This window comes from Antechinus flavipes, chromosome 2 (assembly GCF_016432865.1).
Source record: "Antechinus flavipes isolate AdamAnt ecotype Samford, QLD, Australia chromosome 2, AdamAnt_v2, whole genome shotgun sequence".
Taxonomy (NCBI): domain Eukaryota; kingdom Metazoa; phylum Chordata; class Mammalia; order Dasyuromorphia; family Dasyuridae; genus Antechinus; species Antechinus flavipes.
Genome location: NC_067399.1, coordinates 244,571,806 through 244,589,179, shown reverse-complemented (window position 1 = coordinate 244,589,179; position 17,374 = coordinate 244,571,806). Strand labels below are relative to the sequence as shown.

Here is a 17,374-nt window from a genome sequence, read left to right as displayed (position 1 = left end):
AGCTAGATTCTTAGAGGCCTATCTTTCTGCTTAGTTCTGAGAGCTCCTGCAGCTTTGTCCTTTGCCTCTGCTCCCTTCATCCTCCAGCCACCACAAAGATGAATCTATCTCTCTTGCCTTCCGAAGTAATTCTCTCCTGACTCTAGCTCAACTCTGACTCATGGCTTCTTCTGACTTGACGCTCTGCTCTTCATGTAATTCAGCTGAATTCCATCCGAGAGCCTCTATCTGTTTCTTATATATGAGAGAGAGGAATTGTGGGATGTGAGAGAGAGGGATTATGGGTTTCTTCCCAGAGTGCTCTCTGGCTCTAATAGCTTCAAGGGAGGTGTGAATTCACAAAGTTATACAGTTAACTTTGTGAATCTCCCATACTTGTGAATTCCAATGAGTAAAGGTGTAAACACAAGCATTGTATCAATTAGTTCTACTTAGTACCTTGTTTCAGGTTCTGGCCCAAAACATCTCAACTCTAATGACTTAACTGTTTGTAAAGATTCCAACACTTCTCAAAATATATAAATTAGTTGTTTTATTATATTTATTTAGTCTTATATCCATCCTCCAAATTGTAATTTATTTGGTAAGTATACTCGAGAAAGATAATCTGATGAAATAAATGTCAAAGCTTGAATTTCTGCCTTCATTTTCAATTCTGCCATTATTTCCATCTGTAGATAAATATAAAATAGTCATATGAAACACCTTTGCTGTATAGCAATGACATATCAATAATGTATTTCCTCCAAGTTTTCCCTGATCTATTGCCAAATTACATATGCATATGCATTCCCTCTGGGGGAAATAGTTATCAATAACTTTTGGAGCTAAAGAATATTTAGGGAAAATTCAAATTAATTCTTTTTAAAATTAAGATAGATTGGGGTTCCTTAAAAGTGCCTTAAAATAAATATTATTTTAGAGGATATATAACCAAGATAAAGAAAAAAATTCTCTTCATTCCCACCAACATTTTTAAAAGGATTAATATAAAAATGTCATCAATCAAGTTTTAGCAAATATCTTTGAAAGTTCCCTATAAGAAAACAATTGTGACATCTAGTTGATGCTTATAAAAACTTCTCAGAAAACATTTTCTAAATATTGTATGTTAGAATATAGCAACTTTTTCTTCCTATTTAAGTGACTAAAAATACATTTAAATATAATATAAAACATTTCAATTTATAATCAAATAGATTCTGTACTTCTTTCTTCCAAAATGGTTGGGAGGTAATATAAGGTCTCTTCAGGATGCTATCAAGTTTCATTTGGTCCCGTTTAGTCAGTGGAATTAATGTACCTCTTGGTATATTTAATCTAGAAAAAAGCATAGGTTAAAAAATAATAAAAGCAAAATATTTTTGTGATTTACATTTATAGCACAACTGGATTTCTTTTATAGTATTATGTATTGTTTCTATATTATTGCTTCTGTGATACTGTATTTCTATCAGATGACTAAGCTAGTCAAATTCAGAAAAGCTTATTATCAAGGTGGCTCCAGGATAATACATTTTGCATCTCTAGCAAAAGAGTTGAAATTTCTTTGAAGGAATAATGTATGATACCCAGAAATAATAAATGAGAAAATTAGGAAGGAAAATCCAGCAATATATGGTTTCTAATAAAAATAAATGTAGTTTTAGCCAAATAAATTTTAAAAATTGAACATATAAATAGCCTTAATTTTGTTATGAAGGAGGATAGAAATCAGAGTAGTATCTCCCTTAGAATTCCTGTCCATGACTTTTCCTTAAAATAGTCAAGAGCATCCATTTAAAATAGTCCGTAAGCATCATATGTAATGGGGATAAACTGGAATCATTCCCAATAAGATCAGGAGTGAAACAAGGTTGCCCACTATCACCATTACTATTCAATATTGTATTCGAAACACTAGCTTCAGCAATAAGAGTTGAGAAAGAGATTCAAGGAATTAGAGTGGGTAATGAGAAAACCAAATTATCACTCTTTGCAGAGGATATGATGGCATACTTAGAGAACCTCACAGATTCTACTAAAAAGCTATTATAAATAAGCCACAACTTTAGCAAAGTTGCAAGATACAAAATAAATCCACATAAATTCTCAGCATTTTTATACATCACCAACAAAATCCAACACCAAGAGATATGAAGAGAAATTCCATTCAAAATAATTGTTGATAGCATAAAATATTTGGGAATGTATCTGCCAAAGGAAAGTCAGGAATTATATGAGCAAAACTACAAAACACTTTCCACATAAATAAAGTCAGATTTAAACAATTGGAAAAATATTAAGTGCTCTTGGAAAGGCAGAGCAAATATAATAAAAATGACAATACTGCCTAAACTAATCTATTTATTTAGTGCTGTACCAATCAGTCTCCAAAGAAACTATTTTAATGACCTAGAAAAAATAACAACAAAATTCATATGGAAGAACAAAAGGTCAAGAGTTTCAAAGGAACTAATGAAAAAAAATTAAATGAAGGTGGCCTAGCTGTACCTGATCTAAAACTATATTATAAAGCAGTGGTCACCAAAACCATTTAGTATTGACTAAGAAATAAACTAGTTGATCAGTGGAATAGGTTAAGTTCACAGGACAAAATAGTCAATAACTATAGCAGTCTAGTGTTTGACAAGCCCAAAGATCCCAACTTTTAGGATAAGAATTCACTATTTGACAAAAACTGCTGGGAAAACTGGAAATTAATATGGCAGAAACTAGGCATGGACCCACACTTAACACCATATACTAAGATAAGATCAAAATGGGTTCATGATTTAGGCATAAAGAATGAGATTATAAATAAATTAGAGAAACATAGGATAGTTTGCCTCTCAGACTTGTGGAGGAGGAAGGAATTTATGACCAAAGAAGAACTAGAGATCATTATTGATCACAAAATAGAAAATTTTGATTATATCAAATTAAAAAGCTTTTGTACAAACAAAACTAATGCAAACAAGATTAGAAGGGAAGCAATAAATGGGAAAACATTTTTACAGTTACAGGTTCTGATAAAGGCCTCATTTCCAAAATATATAGAGAATTGACTCTAATTTATAAGAAATCAAGCCATTCTCCAATTGATAAGTGGTCAAAGAACAGACAATTTTCAGATGATGAAATTGAAACTATTTCTACTCAAATGAAAGGGTGTTTCAAATCATTATTGATCAGAGAAATGCAAATTAAGACAACTCTGAGATACCACTACTTCCCTGTCAGATTGGCTAAGATGACAGGAAAAGATAGGGACGAATATTGGAAGGGATGCAGGAAAATTGGGACACTGGTGCATTGTTGGTGGAGTTGTGAATGGATCCAGTCATTCTGGAGAACAATTTGGAATTATGCTCAAAAAGTTATCAAACTGTGCATACCCTTTGATCCAGCAGTGTTACTACTAGGCTTATATCCCAAAGAGATCTTAAAGAAGGGAAAGGGACCTGTATGTGTAAGAATGTTTGTGGCAGCCCATTTTGTAGTGGCTAGAAACTGGAAATTGAATGGATGCCCATCAAATGGAGAATGGTTGGGTAAATTGTGGTATATGAATGTTATGGAATATTATTGTTTTGTAAGAAATGACCAGCAGGTGAATACAGAGAGGCTTGGAGAGACTTACATGAACTGATGCTAAATGAAATGAGCAGAATCAGGAGATCATTATACACTTCAACAATACTGTATGAGAATGTATTCTGATGGAAGTAGATATCTTTGACAAAAAAAAGATCCAATTCAGTTCCAATTGATCAGTGATGCACAGAATCAGCTGCACCCAGAGAAGGAACACTAGGAAATAAATGTGGACTACTTGCATTTTTATTTTCTTCCAGGTTATTTTTACTTTTTGAATCCAATCTTTCTTATGCAACAAGAGAACTATACGGATCTGCACACATATATTGTATCTAAGATATACTTTAACATGTTTAAGATGTATGAGATTGCCTGCCATCTAGGGGAGGGGGTGAAGGGAGGGAAGGGAAAAGTTCCAAGGGACAATGTTGCAAAAATTACCCAGGCATATGTTCTGTCAATAAAAAGCTATAATAATAAAGATAAAAAAGAATTCCTGTCCATGTTATACAAAGTAGAATATTGATTTTATTGAATAAAATAAGGGATAAGCAAGAGAAAAAGAAAGGGAAAAAAGTAGGAAAATTAAAGTATGATATAATTGTTGTACCTGAAAAATTTGTAGGCTCAGAAATAAAGAGATGGAATTAAACTTGCTAAACTGCAGCATTCATTCCCCTGGGGAGAGCAGTATTTTTAGAGGGAAATATGGGAAAGCATTCTTTGATTGCTGATGAACATACCAAATATATCCAATAGAGCAGTAGTGTCAAACTCAGACATTGAAGACTTCTAAACAATGGATAAGAATTCTTGAGGTCTGCATCTTGATTTAGGAAACTATATGTTTTGATTGATTGATAGGTAGACAGATAGATAGATCTATATTGTTGTTAATATATAAAACATTAAAATCAAATAGAAACTACATTTTAATCTGATTCCAGCAGCACTTAGGAGTGTTGTGAGCCTGTTAGTCACATGCATAACAACTTTTTAAAAGAGCACATATCAAGTACCCATTAACCCTACCATATACAATAAAGTGAAACTTCATTTGCTTAAATCCATTATTATAATCTATAATTTGTCATTTATTTGTATTTTTCTGTATTCTGCTGCCATGAGAAAATGAAATCACAAGAAAATAAGTTCTTATCAGGGATTTAGTAGAAAAAAAAAGCAATTTCTACATTATGACATAGAGCCAATACTCATTTAGACCAATATCCTAGGAATTTTACATGTATGGAATTATGCAAATAATAATTGATTATACTGATAACCATTTAATTTAGTTTATGTCATATAGAAGTGTTTTAATGCATTTTAGAAAGATTTTCAATTTATAGTGCTAAAACAAATGTTCTGATTAACTTTCAAATTAACTAAAGTAGTGAGTCAACCAGAGTACCCTATTACCTAACCATTATATTTAAGTAAACCTGAAGTAATGAACAGTTTAATTCAAAATTATATAAAATAATTCAAAGTAGCCCATGAAAATAGAAAATTCTCAACAATTTTCTTGTATTGGTTTATTCAGTTTACAATTACATAACATTGTTTTTAAAAGGTCATTTCTGCTAAAACTGCTAACCTTTCAATGTCAGAGGGAAGAAGACCAAGCCATCTAATAGTTGGAACTGTGAGATTATGAGCTTCAAAAGACATGGACTAAAATAAAAAAAAATAAGCATATATTAAAATAAGACAAAGTTTCAAAGAATATCAGCATCATTGCCATTTCTATCTTTTTCTTTTCTTTTTTGAAACAATTAAGGTGAATGACTTGGCCAGCTAGTGTCTGAGTCTGAATTTGAACTCAAGTCCTCCTAACTCCACAGTTAATGTTCTATCCACTGTATCACCTAACTGCCTCTTATTTTCATTTTGAATGACCATATTATTACAATATTTAGAAGGACCTGATAATGTTATATGGCTCTTACCTTTTACATGCTCCCTCTCCTACCTTCAAGGTTGCAATAGCATTAGAAATAGCAGTAAAATTTTAAATTAAGAATCCGTTTAAGAAGAATAATATTCAGTATTTCTGAGTCTATTAGTCTTTTCCTAGAAACCAATATGACAGTGTAACTAGCCTCTTTCACTTCATCTCCTATTACTGCCTTCTTTGATTCTTCTTAATCAATTTTTTCATATCAATGTATAAACTTTTTTAAAAAACTTGGTCATATAAAGAAAAATACTATAAATGTAAAACTATATGTGATAATTTTTTTAATCTCAGTAGTGCTAATAGTAAAACTGAACACAGTTTGATGAAAGTAGCAATTTCTTCTTGGTTGTAGAGAAAAGATATGGGATTCCAAATAGCTTCATTGTGACCAGAAAATAGTACTCTTGCTACAACTCTGGCCCACAAGATCATACTGATAATGGAAAATATCTTTTGTCTAATAGTAATACTATAATAGTTTTTCTGGTTACTGTGGTGTCTAATATCAGAATAAATTAAACTAAAATAAAATAAATTAAAAAAAAATCAGTCATGGAATCTACAATGAGGCTGGCTGCTATATTTCCTAGCTTTTGCTTAATTCAATGATTCTATATTAATGAAAAAATTATCTAGTGTGACTAGTATATTATTTTAATAAAGAAATAGAACAGTAAGGGAAATATCTTGCTATACTTACCATAGATCCATATTTATAGATGCACATTATTTCTATGCCTGTTAAACAAAATTAACTTTGAAAATCAATGTTTTCAGATTTCATTTAGTATATATATGTTTAAAATTTATTTTCATTGATATTATACATAAGACAATTTGGTAATCTGAATCTCAGAATATAGTAGGAAAAAAGCAATAAAGACTTGTCACAAATTATTGTTATCTCCTTAACTGCATTTAATAAATTATTTTATTCTTTAAGAATTAAAATCAATAAGTTTCTTTCCAAAGAACTAATTTAAAGAGAACAGACCTCTCAAAAACAATAGAGAAAAAAAATCTCTATTGTAAATATAGTGGAATTACTATTGTGTTTTCATATAGTCAGTCAATTACCATGTGGATCAGCATCCACAAGAGTAAAAATAGGAAGATGAAATGTATCCCACAGTTTCTTGACTAGAAGTCTTGTGTTCAAATCTGGTACTCCTTTGCCCTGAGAACAAATGTAGATATCCATTAGTAAAAGTAAAATTAGGCCCAAAGAAATAAGTCCCAAACTTTATCAGTGGTTTAAAGAAAGTCATTTTTATTTTAATTATATTTTATGATTCATAGAATTCTTTTTACAGACAGCAGTTTGAATTGACTTGACAAGCAAATGTGCTGCTGAATCAAAATGCTAAATAATAGTTGAGTCTTTACAGCTCTAAGAATTTAAGAATTCTACATATTATTGATGCATTTGTCAGCTATTAAAACAGCATAATGTAGCTTATGAAAATGGCACAATATTCTATAATAGGGGTTCTTAACCATTTTTGTCATTTTGGTCAATCTGATTGGTCTCCTCAGAATACTGTTTTTAATTGCATAAGATAAAATGCATAGAAAACAAAACCAACTATATTGAAATAGAGTTGCATCTTTTAAATTCATAGATCCCAAGTTAATACCCCTATGTACAGCATAGCATATTATCTGAAGCAAAATAAGCCCCAAGAATAAGCAATAATTATCTTTTCGTTCTTTCTTTGGCCATGCTTTATCTAACTATTCTATGCTCATTTTTCTCAAGATATAGTCTTTACAACTCTATCATCTTCTTACTGTACTTTCTTTGTTGGGAAAGCTTTAACTAATTTTAAAATCACAATTCCTGTCTTTTCATCTAAATTCTAATTTATCTCTAGTCTTTTAATATTAGTACTTTTAAAAAATTTCATCTTAAATTAAATATTCTCACCATTAAACTTATGTCTTCTACTTCCAAATAACATCCCTTCTTACTTTCTTTTCAGTGGCACCATTATTCTTTCTATTAGTGATGTAGGCTAAACACTTAGGCATAATTTTTGCTTTTCCTCTCAACTGGTTATTCGTCCCTTCTTTTCCATACTCATATTAGTTCAAGACTTCATCTAGATTTACTGGATTTATATTTGGATTACTTCAACAGCCCCCTTATTGGTCTCTCTGACACCAATTTCTCCCTCTTTCTATCCATCCTACTGCCATACCTGAGTGTTTGCCATTTCCTTTTCCAGTTCATTTCACAAATGAAGAACTGAGGCAAACAGTTTAGTACTTGCCAAGGATCATACAACTAGTTAAGTGTCTGACACTAGATTTGAACTCATGAATTCTCCTGATTCCAAGCTCAGTTCTCTATCTATTTAGTCACTTGATTTATTTTGTATTCTCATAGTGCCTCAGCTATTTTTAGGCCATAGCTATTTCCCAGTAAAATATATGTTAATTGACTAATATTAAAATATCATAGTACATAAAATGTGTATATGTATCAGTAAGTGAAAGGCAATATCTAGGACTTCAGTACTGAAATGAACACCAAAACAATCTCATAGTACTGATCTTTCTAAAATATATGCTTGTAGTAACCTTGTCATAAATGGCCAAAGTTGAATACTGGCAACCGGAATGTTGTATCTAGAACACACATTTCTTTAATAAGGTAAAGTGACTATCCACTACGGGTACTCATTACAGTAAATTGTAGTAGTAAATCTTATGGCAATATGTTAGAAATGAGAAGCAGTATGTAGTAGTAAATAGAAAGTCAGCTTCAAAGTCAGGATAACTTGGATTTAAATCTTGTTTCTGCTCTATCATGGTTGTCTCATTTTGAGCATATGAATTAACACCTTAGTAGTCCAAATAGCTACAAAGACTTGAAGTTACAGTTGGTGTCAACTTACATTATTTGAGGGAGTTTACTCTCCAGTAGTTTCCTACTTCAATGATAGCATGGATATAGACCAAAAAAGGATAAAGCAAGTATTTTGACAGAAAATTTTGCTAAAATATAAATGCATTTCTTAAATGGACATGTCTGTTTACTATTATAACTATTTATTCAACATATTAAATTTAATAAAATTTATTAACCACCTACCATATGCAAGACACTTTGAGCCTCTAGAGATAAACTATAAATGCCACAGTGCCTATTCTTAAAGAGCTCCCAATCAACTTCAGTGATAAGTCATATATATAGAAAAGAATAACACAAGATAGAACGTGAGGAAACATCCTTTAAATAAGACAAAACGATAGAAACTATAGAAATCTCTCAAGAATATTAAGAACATTTTATCATGCTTTGCATAATAGAATCTTGAAACAACAAAAAAAAGCTATCAATATACCGTAATAATTATGCATGGAGACAGTTTGTTGCAAAAGTTGTCATCTAGAAGTCGTTGGAATGTTGCATCTTTTTCTACAATTAGTAGAAACTTAGCATCTGTAGCCAAATCTTCTATGTTAAGGCAGAATTACGTGTAAAATGAAAGCAAGAATATTCAACTTTAATAATCAACTGAAAAATTAATGTTATAATTAAACATTCAGAAGCAACTATAGTTTTCCTAATTTAATTTTAGATTAAAAATGTTTGTGAAAATGAACTTTTAAAATATTGATTATTTTCTTAAACATTTAAAAATAGTTCAACTTAACTCTCCACTGAAAGGATACTTCTAATTCCTTGGATATTAGATGGCACAGCAACTACCTAAATATATATACATATATATTTATTATATATATAATGCCATTTCAAATAAAAAAGTAATGATACCCATATTTAGTAATTAAAAACAAAATTATATGGTTATCATTCCCTCCAGTTCCATTCTCCCACTTCCCACTCCTAGCCAAACATTAATCATAGGAGATTTATGGTTGACTAGGAAATGAAACCTTTGATTCAGATTATTTCCCATATGAGCTTATAAATTTTTTCCATCTTGACTAGTATGAATGGTAAAGCAGAAACTAATGGCACAAAGTGGAACAGATTCTTTATTTCTTATGAAGAAATCTATTTAATTTCATTATCTATGTCTCTAATTTAGCAAATTGATCTTTCCTTGCTGTTATATGCTTTTTTCATTTTAAAAGTCTAGAATACAGTTACAGTGTTGAATATAAACTTTGTATTTCTGCATGTTATCAAACATTATGAAGATGTTATGACATTTTATGCTAAAAATGGAAACATTCTATTTTTAAACAACACATATAAAAAAGCATAATATATCTACATTAAGGTAAAAAATATATTATCATTGTCACTGACATTTGGAATTTCACCAAAACAAATTATGAATATATATAAAACAATATACTAGCACCTAGTTAAATCTTCCTCCTTCACTTTTATGTTTTAAATCTTAAGTTCAAAAAGAATATACTGAAAATCCGAAATAGCACAAACCATTTAATGTTTTAAAAAAGCCAAAAAATATAAATGTTCTCAAAAGTGTGACAAAAACATGTTAAGGCATTACTGATAAATACCGTTGAACCACAGGTACAATTTACTTTGGTACCATCTTCTTCAATATAGCTTAAATTGCCAGCAATTAGACCCTTGGAAGTAGACAGCTAGAAAAATAAAATTTAAACATATTTGATCAATGTTCCCTGAGTTCATCTATAATACCATGTATACTATGTATATTTAACGAAAGGTTCCAGTTTATTAAATTGTCTTTTTTATTGTGAAATTAGTAATTGTCAACAAATATTTAAGTATACAATGAATAAGAAAAGAGTATATAAGAAACTCAAAAACCTGTTAAATGTATTAAATATATCGTGCAATTTTAAAAATATAGAAGGAAATACAGGTATGTCTATTGCAATTCAAGAAGTAAAGATAAAAATATTATGTATTTGGACATTACCAAGCATATAAATTCTCATGGGATAGATAATTTATACTTGAATTGGAGAATAAAATATAACTAAAATATAACCAAGAGTATAAGTTAAAAGTGTTCCTTTAAACAAAAACATATTTGAATAATGAACATAAATTACATTTTGAATCCCTTTTTATGTAGATATGAAAAAGAATCTATCACAGGAAAATGAGACCTGAGAAAACTTTCATTCTAATTAAGATATTGCATATATAAACAGGATGAAATATTTTGGTCAAGCAGGGAAAAAAATATTTTAGAAGGTACTTACAATATGCAGATTTCTCCTTGGTACTTTTAACATACAGGAAATATCATTAATTATGTTGTCCACAACACTCTGGTTACCAAAAAGTTGTATGTCAATATAATATATGTCTCTATGAAAATAAAATATCTTTAATTAATTAACCTTATTTTCTTCAGAGGAGAAGATACTTTAAAGACATGAACATTAGAAAAAAATATTTTTTGTCTTATTACCAATAGTTCTATTTCCATGAATAAATTATATCACTATGCCATCAGAAAGTTAAATACTCTAAACAAAAGGACATAAAGTTGTATCTTTACCAAAGGTTATCCACAGGGTGAAGAATATAGTGCTTCTATATTTAATTCAATCAAATCTTCATGTTATTTTTTAAAGAGTAGTTTTATAATTATAACATAGTTACCTTTTGGTTGCATAAGTGTTGCTCTGGACTAATTTGTAGATCATAGATAATATTTTAAGAATTAGAGCTGGAAAGGAAAATCACCCTACATATTATTCATTCTATCCACTACTAATTCATTGGATGTATTAATAGCATAAACTGTAATGCCTTTCTTTAGAAAATAAAGCTATACAAATAAGAAAAATGCAATAACCTAAAAGAAAACAATCATTTGCTAAGTTAATTTCAATTATATGACACCATACTTATTTCCCACAGCATTTTAAAATACATTCCCAAAGAAGAATTGAATAAAGGGTAAGAGTTGTCCCAAGAATCAGATTAAAAACACTTGATTTTTAAACCAAAAAAATCTGTGAAACTTACTTTCTACAGGATTTTATATTCTGAAAGAATATTCATTCTAGGATTACTATCTTATTGGCAACACAAAATTGTAATAAATTTACTTCCAAGAAAATATAGTGTGTTAAAATAGTTAAAATTAAAGAATACAATACACATTAAAGAATATAATGTAATTTATTTTATGTATTCATTCATCTTAAAAATCTAAGAAAATTATTATTTTACCAAATCTTTGGGCTGATTGTGCTGAATCACTTTTGATTTTTTTGGTGGTACAATGATGTATCATCTGTAGACCCACAGAATCTTCAAATCTAGTAATTTATTTTTTAAAAAAAGAAAAACAAAATGGGGGAAATGAATTTTGAAATGTCAAATAATATACTGAATTGTACTACTTTAGAAAAAATTTAGGTTACAAAATGAGCACTAAAAGTGTTCTAATGTTAAATTTATATTTCATAATTCAATGTGTATCCCAGATATATTCTTTGTGGAAAAGATCTTTATTAGTTTATTTCCCCCAAAAAATTACATAAAATTACTTTCATGGGAAAATATAGTATTATGAAATGTCTTATGTACCTCATATTTTAATTTTATGATCATATTTACATTGAAATTGTATGTTAATTTCTTTCCAAAGTTAACTGAAAAATTCTGTTCTTTACACGATATATAACTTTTGGATTGCTACCTTACTAAAATACCAAATATGTCCTAAAGATGGCAGAATACACCAAGCACAGAAAAAGATGCCCAAGTGTCAATACTGTTTAAAAAAAAAAATTTTTTTTTAAAGATCCTGAATCAAAGCTGCTTCTAAAATGTGGTATAAATTTATATTATTTAATATAACAAATTAACAATTTTAAAATTATAAGAATTACACTAAAAGAACTATCTAACAATTATATCTATTCTGCTGATATATCAATCAAATAAAAATAGAACAGACACTATTCTCAAAAAGATTATATTCCCTTTGAGGAGGCAATATATACATATATGTCTATGCATATAAATACATCTGTATATATGGATTTATGGATATGTATACAGAGAGAGAGAGAGAGAAAGAAAGAGAGAGAGAGAGAGAGAGAGAGAGAGAGAGAGAGACAGAGACAGAGAGAGACAGAGACAGAGACAGAGAGATAGTGTGGCATTAGTAGCTAGAGAGCTGGTCTTAAGAGCGAGAAAGACTTTCATTCAATTCCTTACTGTGCCGCTGGCTATATGACTTTGGACAAGTCACGACTTTTCACAACTTGAAAACACTTAAGTAGCAGGAGAAAGTGTTGTTATGCATTGTAGAGGAAGTTTGTTTACTTAGGATTTCCCTATATCAATAAGATTATGGATCCATTTTCTGTTCTTTTCTACGCAATGGATACAAGATCATCAGAAAAGGGAAGAGTGACCCAGGAAAGTCTCCTTTGGGAAAGTATTACATGAAGAGTTTTGAAAGGAAGGATTCAAAGAGGTAGAAATAAAGGGGAATTATATTCCAGGAATAGGGAAAAGAACCAGTACAGAGGGACGAAGTTGGAGTTAGGTTGCAAAAGACTTTAAAAATCAAATTGAGGAATTTGTATTTGATCCTGGAGGCAATTTAATTGAGTAAGAGAGTGATACAGTTGAACCTGCATTGTAAGAAAATAACTTGGTAGATGTATGGAAGATGAACTGAAGAAAGAGAAGAAATAAGCAGACCAATTAATATGCTTATATAATGATCCTTATGAGAGAAGATGAAGATATGAACTAGGGGGATGGCCATGTGAGTGGAGAGAAAGGGAAAGATGCCAGAGATGTTGCAGAAGGAAAGATGGCAAAATCTGGCAACTGTTTGGACATGTGGCATGAGGGAGTAAGTAGAGGTCAAGATAATGCTAAAATTGAAAACATGAGCAAAAAGGATTGGATCCTCACCAGAAACTGGAAAGTTCAAAAGAAGGCTTTTGGAGGAGAGATAATGAGTTCTCTTGTGGACAAGGTAAGTTTGAAATAAATCAATTGAATTATAAAATATAGAAGTCTTTTCATTCATACTCTAATATGATTTAGTAGAATAAAGCTCTATAAATTTGAGAGTTGCTGATTTTTATAATTTATAAAAATACAGAATCATCCTGATTACAAAGTTCAATAAAACAATATTAGCATTGACATTTATACTGATTTAAAATAAATTTGAATAATGCCCACTTGATATTTTCCCAATTTGATCTGTTGTCTAGTGTGAGAAATGGTGCTTCATTTCTTGCCAGGCTTGTGATGATGTCTTGGATGATATTTTCTATAGATGTAAGAACCTCAGCACTGAAATTATGAACAAATGATTTAATATAACAATTGTAATAATCACTTTAACCTAAATAACATGTCAAATTCCCCTAAATTAACAAAAGTATTTCAAAAATTACCTCTATATTTTGGATTTAAAAAACTTTATTCTCTATGTACATATTGACATATGTGTATTAGGTATTTATATGTATTTGCATTTTTTCCACTAAATTATGAAAAAAACTATAGATAACCAAGGTGTTAACTTGTACAAAGACAAAACCATTACGAAGAAAGATGAATGTATTTATAATTTTTAGACAAAGAAATTCGCTTGCTTCAACTTTCTGTTACCAATACAAATTTTTTTTGAAATTCTAATGATATTTTCATTCAAATGATGTTACACTGACTTTGGCCAGAAATTAGATCAACTCAATTTCCAAAGTAAAAAATTATAAAATGGATAAAATATACTCCAGACTACACAAAACCTCATTACTGTCACTGAGAAAGTATGTTCTAGGAAATTAACTGTAGAAGTCTTTATAATAAAGGAAAAATGGTCTGGTAAGAACTAGTTTTTAAAAACCTATTATGATTTTCCAGTAAGTTATGTTAACCTCTCTAAAATCAAGTAAACTGACAATTTAAACTAGGAGCTTCCTTTTCCCCTCCCTCACTCTCCTTTAATTCTTTTCAAAATTGAATTATTCTGACAGACATTTTGTTTTGTTTTAGGAAATTTTCTCCTAGAAGAGTTATTTGTGTGTGTGAGTGTGAGACATTAATAAACCAAGAAAATACAATAGTGAATGATAGTAACAAAGCTTTTCAAAAAATAATGGTTATAATACAGGTAGATAACACTGAACCAACTTTAGGTATCCCATTATTTTCATTCTAAAGGTATTTATTTCATATGAACACTGTCTTAAATTTCAAGAATACTTAAAGCATTATTAATTATTAAAGTGGAACCCACTTATGGGGTTCTCAGCCATCATTTTCCCTTTGATCTAAACAAATTCCTGAAATGTCACTTTTTTATTTCTTTTTAAATAAACATACAACTTAAGGTTTTTTAGGATGATCTAGAATTGGTCATTTATTATTATTATTTTTTTTTTTTCCTGAGACAATTGGGGTTAAGTGACTTGCTTAGGGTCACAGAGCCAGGAAGTGTTAAGTGTCTAAGGCCAAATTTGAACTCAGATCCTCCTGACTTCAAGACTGGTGTTCAAGACACACCAACTAGCTGCTCCTTTATTTTGTTTTTAAACAAGATATACACTCCCAAAGGGACTGACTGCATGGGCTATAACTATCTCACCAGAAAAAGAAAGGGAAAAAAAGAAAAAAGCAAACAAACAAAAAAACCACTGTTTAAAAAAGATGCAAAAGCATATTAACTGTGTTCTCAAATGATACTAAAGCCTAGTAAGGTTTCAATGGTCAATAATGGGGAACCTAGGCGGTGTCAGGTGGACTGGAAGAAATATTTGCAGCCCGAAGGGAAAAGGAGGCACATTTCAGAACTTGGAGAAAGGCCACCAAGTAGCTTTTTCCGGACTAAAGTTGACAGACAATAGAGCCGGTTTCTACCTCTGAGGTGAAAATAAAAATTAAGGGAAGTCTAAAGTTAAAGCTAATGGGGCTACTTTTCCCCTTTCCTTCGAAGTCAAATGGGACTGGTGGAGAGACTGTGGCATGGGAAGGCCACAGGCCGAAGCTGGCGAATCCAGCCGTAAAGCTCCAGTCCACACTTTTAAATACAGGTCGGTTAGTTCGCTACCTCGAGGCCTCCTTACGGGGGCCCTCCCCTCGGCCTTCCTTCAGGGATTCGATCAGGGAAACCCTGTGCTGATCCAAAACCCTAAAGAAGGAGGCCTCTGGGCCCATAGGCGCAAAAGCCATCGAGCACGACTGGGTAAAGGGAGAAGGGAAGCAGAGAAGCCCAGGTGCTTAACATTCGACTGCCTCAGGTGCTTATGATTCGACTGCCTCACAGCGATTCGCTCTCCTACGCCTCCATAAGATTGCCCCAGGCTGCTTTCCCCACACCAACCAATCCCAGGCGAGGAAAGGAAAACCTACCAGCCAATCCCAGGTGACGAAATAGGAAACGTGAGAGCCCGAGAACACCTGTGTGCGCATGCGTTCTCACATCCCAGTATAAGTCGACTTGTGCAAGTGCCTGATTTGTTAAGTGTGGTCTGGCTCGGAAAAGCTGAGGTTGGGACTTTGCAGCAAGGAACGCTGGGTGTGTGCCGTGTTACAGAATACTGCTGTGGTGGTAAAGGAGCCAGCCTCAGAATCAGAAGTACTTTGGGTACAAGTGTTAGAGACCGCTAGGTGGTGCAGAGGGTCGCGTTCAAATCCAGCCTCTGGACTAATCACTTAGCCTCTGCCTCAGTTTCCACACCTGTAAAATGGAGAAAATAATGATAATAGCATCCATGTCCCAGGGTTGTGAAAATCAAACGCGATAATATAAAGGCAAATAATAGGTGCTTAATAAATGTTTGTTTCCTCTCCTGCAAATCCCACCTTTGGTTGATACTGGCTGTGCAACTTTAATCTCTCAGTGGCACCTCGCAGTCTCAATTGCAAAGAAAGTGCTTATTTGCATTGATATTGCATTGATTCTTCCAGCGAAAGTTCTTTATATTAGTGAGATCTCAGATTTAGACCTTTTCCCAATGGGCATTCCCAGTTCAGAATTCTTTTATTAGAATGGTAAAGTCCTTGACAGTAAATTTCTGTCTGCTTTAATTTGTATCCCCAGTGCTTAGCAGAGTGTTTGGCATTATAATATGAGCAAATATATATGAGCAAATGCTTCTGAACTTAGAGAGTGACTCTTGGGAGGTTTGATACCTAGCCTTTTGAGACAGGCAATGTCTTGTCATTTTACCAATAATCTAGAAAAATACACCATGACCATTTAGCAGATTTCATGTGTTCTTTACAGTCTTTATGCCTGCTTCCTCCCTTTAATTATGTATTTCCCCTACAGCAAGGGAATAAAGTATTTATTTTGCTTTCATCCCTTATAGGATAAGAATTTTCACATTTCCATAATGCTTTAAAGATTTACAAATTTACAAGTTATTTCCCTCACAATGATGTGTGTGTCTGTGTGTCTCTCTGTGTGTAGCCATGCTGGTAGTAGGAACAAGTATTATTCTCATTTTACAAATGAGAGAGAAGGAAAATGATTTGCCCGTGGTCTCACAACTAGTAATGTTATACATGGATATGAAACATTGGTCTCTTTACTCTTTAAGTCCAACGCTCTTTCTTTCTTTCTTTTTTCTTTTTCTTTTTTTCTTTTTTCTTTTCTTTTGTTTTTACAATGCCACTTCAGTTTATTCAGTGACTTCCTTTTTTTTTTTTTAATATAGCTTTTTATTTACAAGATATGCATGGGTAATTTTTCAGCATTGACAATTGCAAAACCTTTTGTTCCAATTTTTCCCCTCCTTCCTTCCATCCTCTTCCCCCAGATGGCAGGTTGACCAAGACATGTTAAATATGTTCAACGTTCTTTCTACCCTACCATGCTATCTGGTTAATGCAGGAACATCTGGAGTAAAAAC

General features: G+C 31.6%; 1 protein-coding gene across 2 annotated transcripts; it reads right to left on the bottom strand.

The window, feature by feature from the left end:
• Positions 1–551: 551 nt before the first annotated feature.
• Positions 552–15,689, bottom strand: SPO11 (SPO11 initiator of meiotic double stranded breaks). 2 transcript variants are annotated; one of them, XM_051982972.1, is made up of 13 exons: positions 15,568–15,689; positions 13,692–13,805; positions 11,709–11,797; positions 11,133–11,199; positions 10,727–10,835; positions 10,049–10,135; positions 9,224–9,260; positions 8,893–9,002; positions 6,620–6,719; positions 6,243–6,280; positions 5,180–5,256; positions 1,209–1,320; positions 552–671 (listed from the first exon to the last, which is right to left on the bottom strand). In XM_051982972.1, the coding sequence occupies exons 1-13, from the start codon at positions 15,687–15,689 to the stop codon at positions 552–554; spliced, it is 1,182 nt and encodes a 393-aa protein (XP_051838932.1). The 2 variants fall into 2 exon arrangements, with proteins under 2 accessions (XP_051838932.1, XP_051838934.1); XM_051982974.1 differs by lacking the exon at positions 13,692–13,805.
• Between the last annotated feature and the right edge of the window lie 1,685 nt (positions 15,690–17,374).

What these genes read in the sequence shown, in the direction of transcription:
- SPO11 (XM_051982972.1), bottom strand. Translation starts at nt 15,689, where the DNA reads ATGGCTTTTGCGCCTATGGGCCCAGAGGCCTCCTTCTTTAGGGTTTTG. An exon ending in ACAATCAGCCCAAAGATTTG is followed by an intron (nt 11,200 to 11,708) that starts GTAAAATAATAA and finishes TTTCCTTTCCAG; the next exon opens with CTCTAATTCTTAAAATATTA. An exon ending in CTCCATGCATAATTATTACG is followed by an intron (nt 6,720 to 8,892) that starts GTATATTGATAG and finishes ATTTGTTCTCAG; the next exon opens with GGCAAAGGAGTACCAGATTT.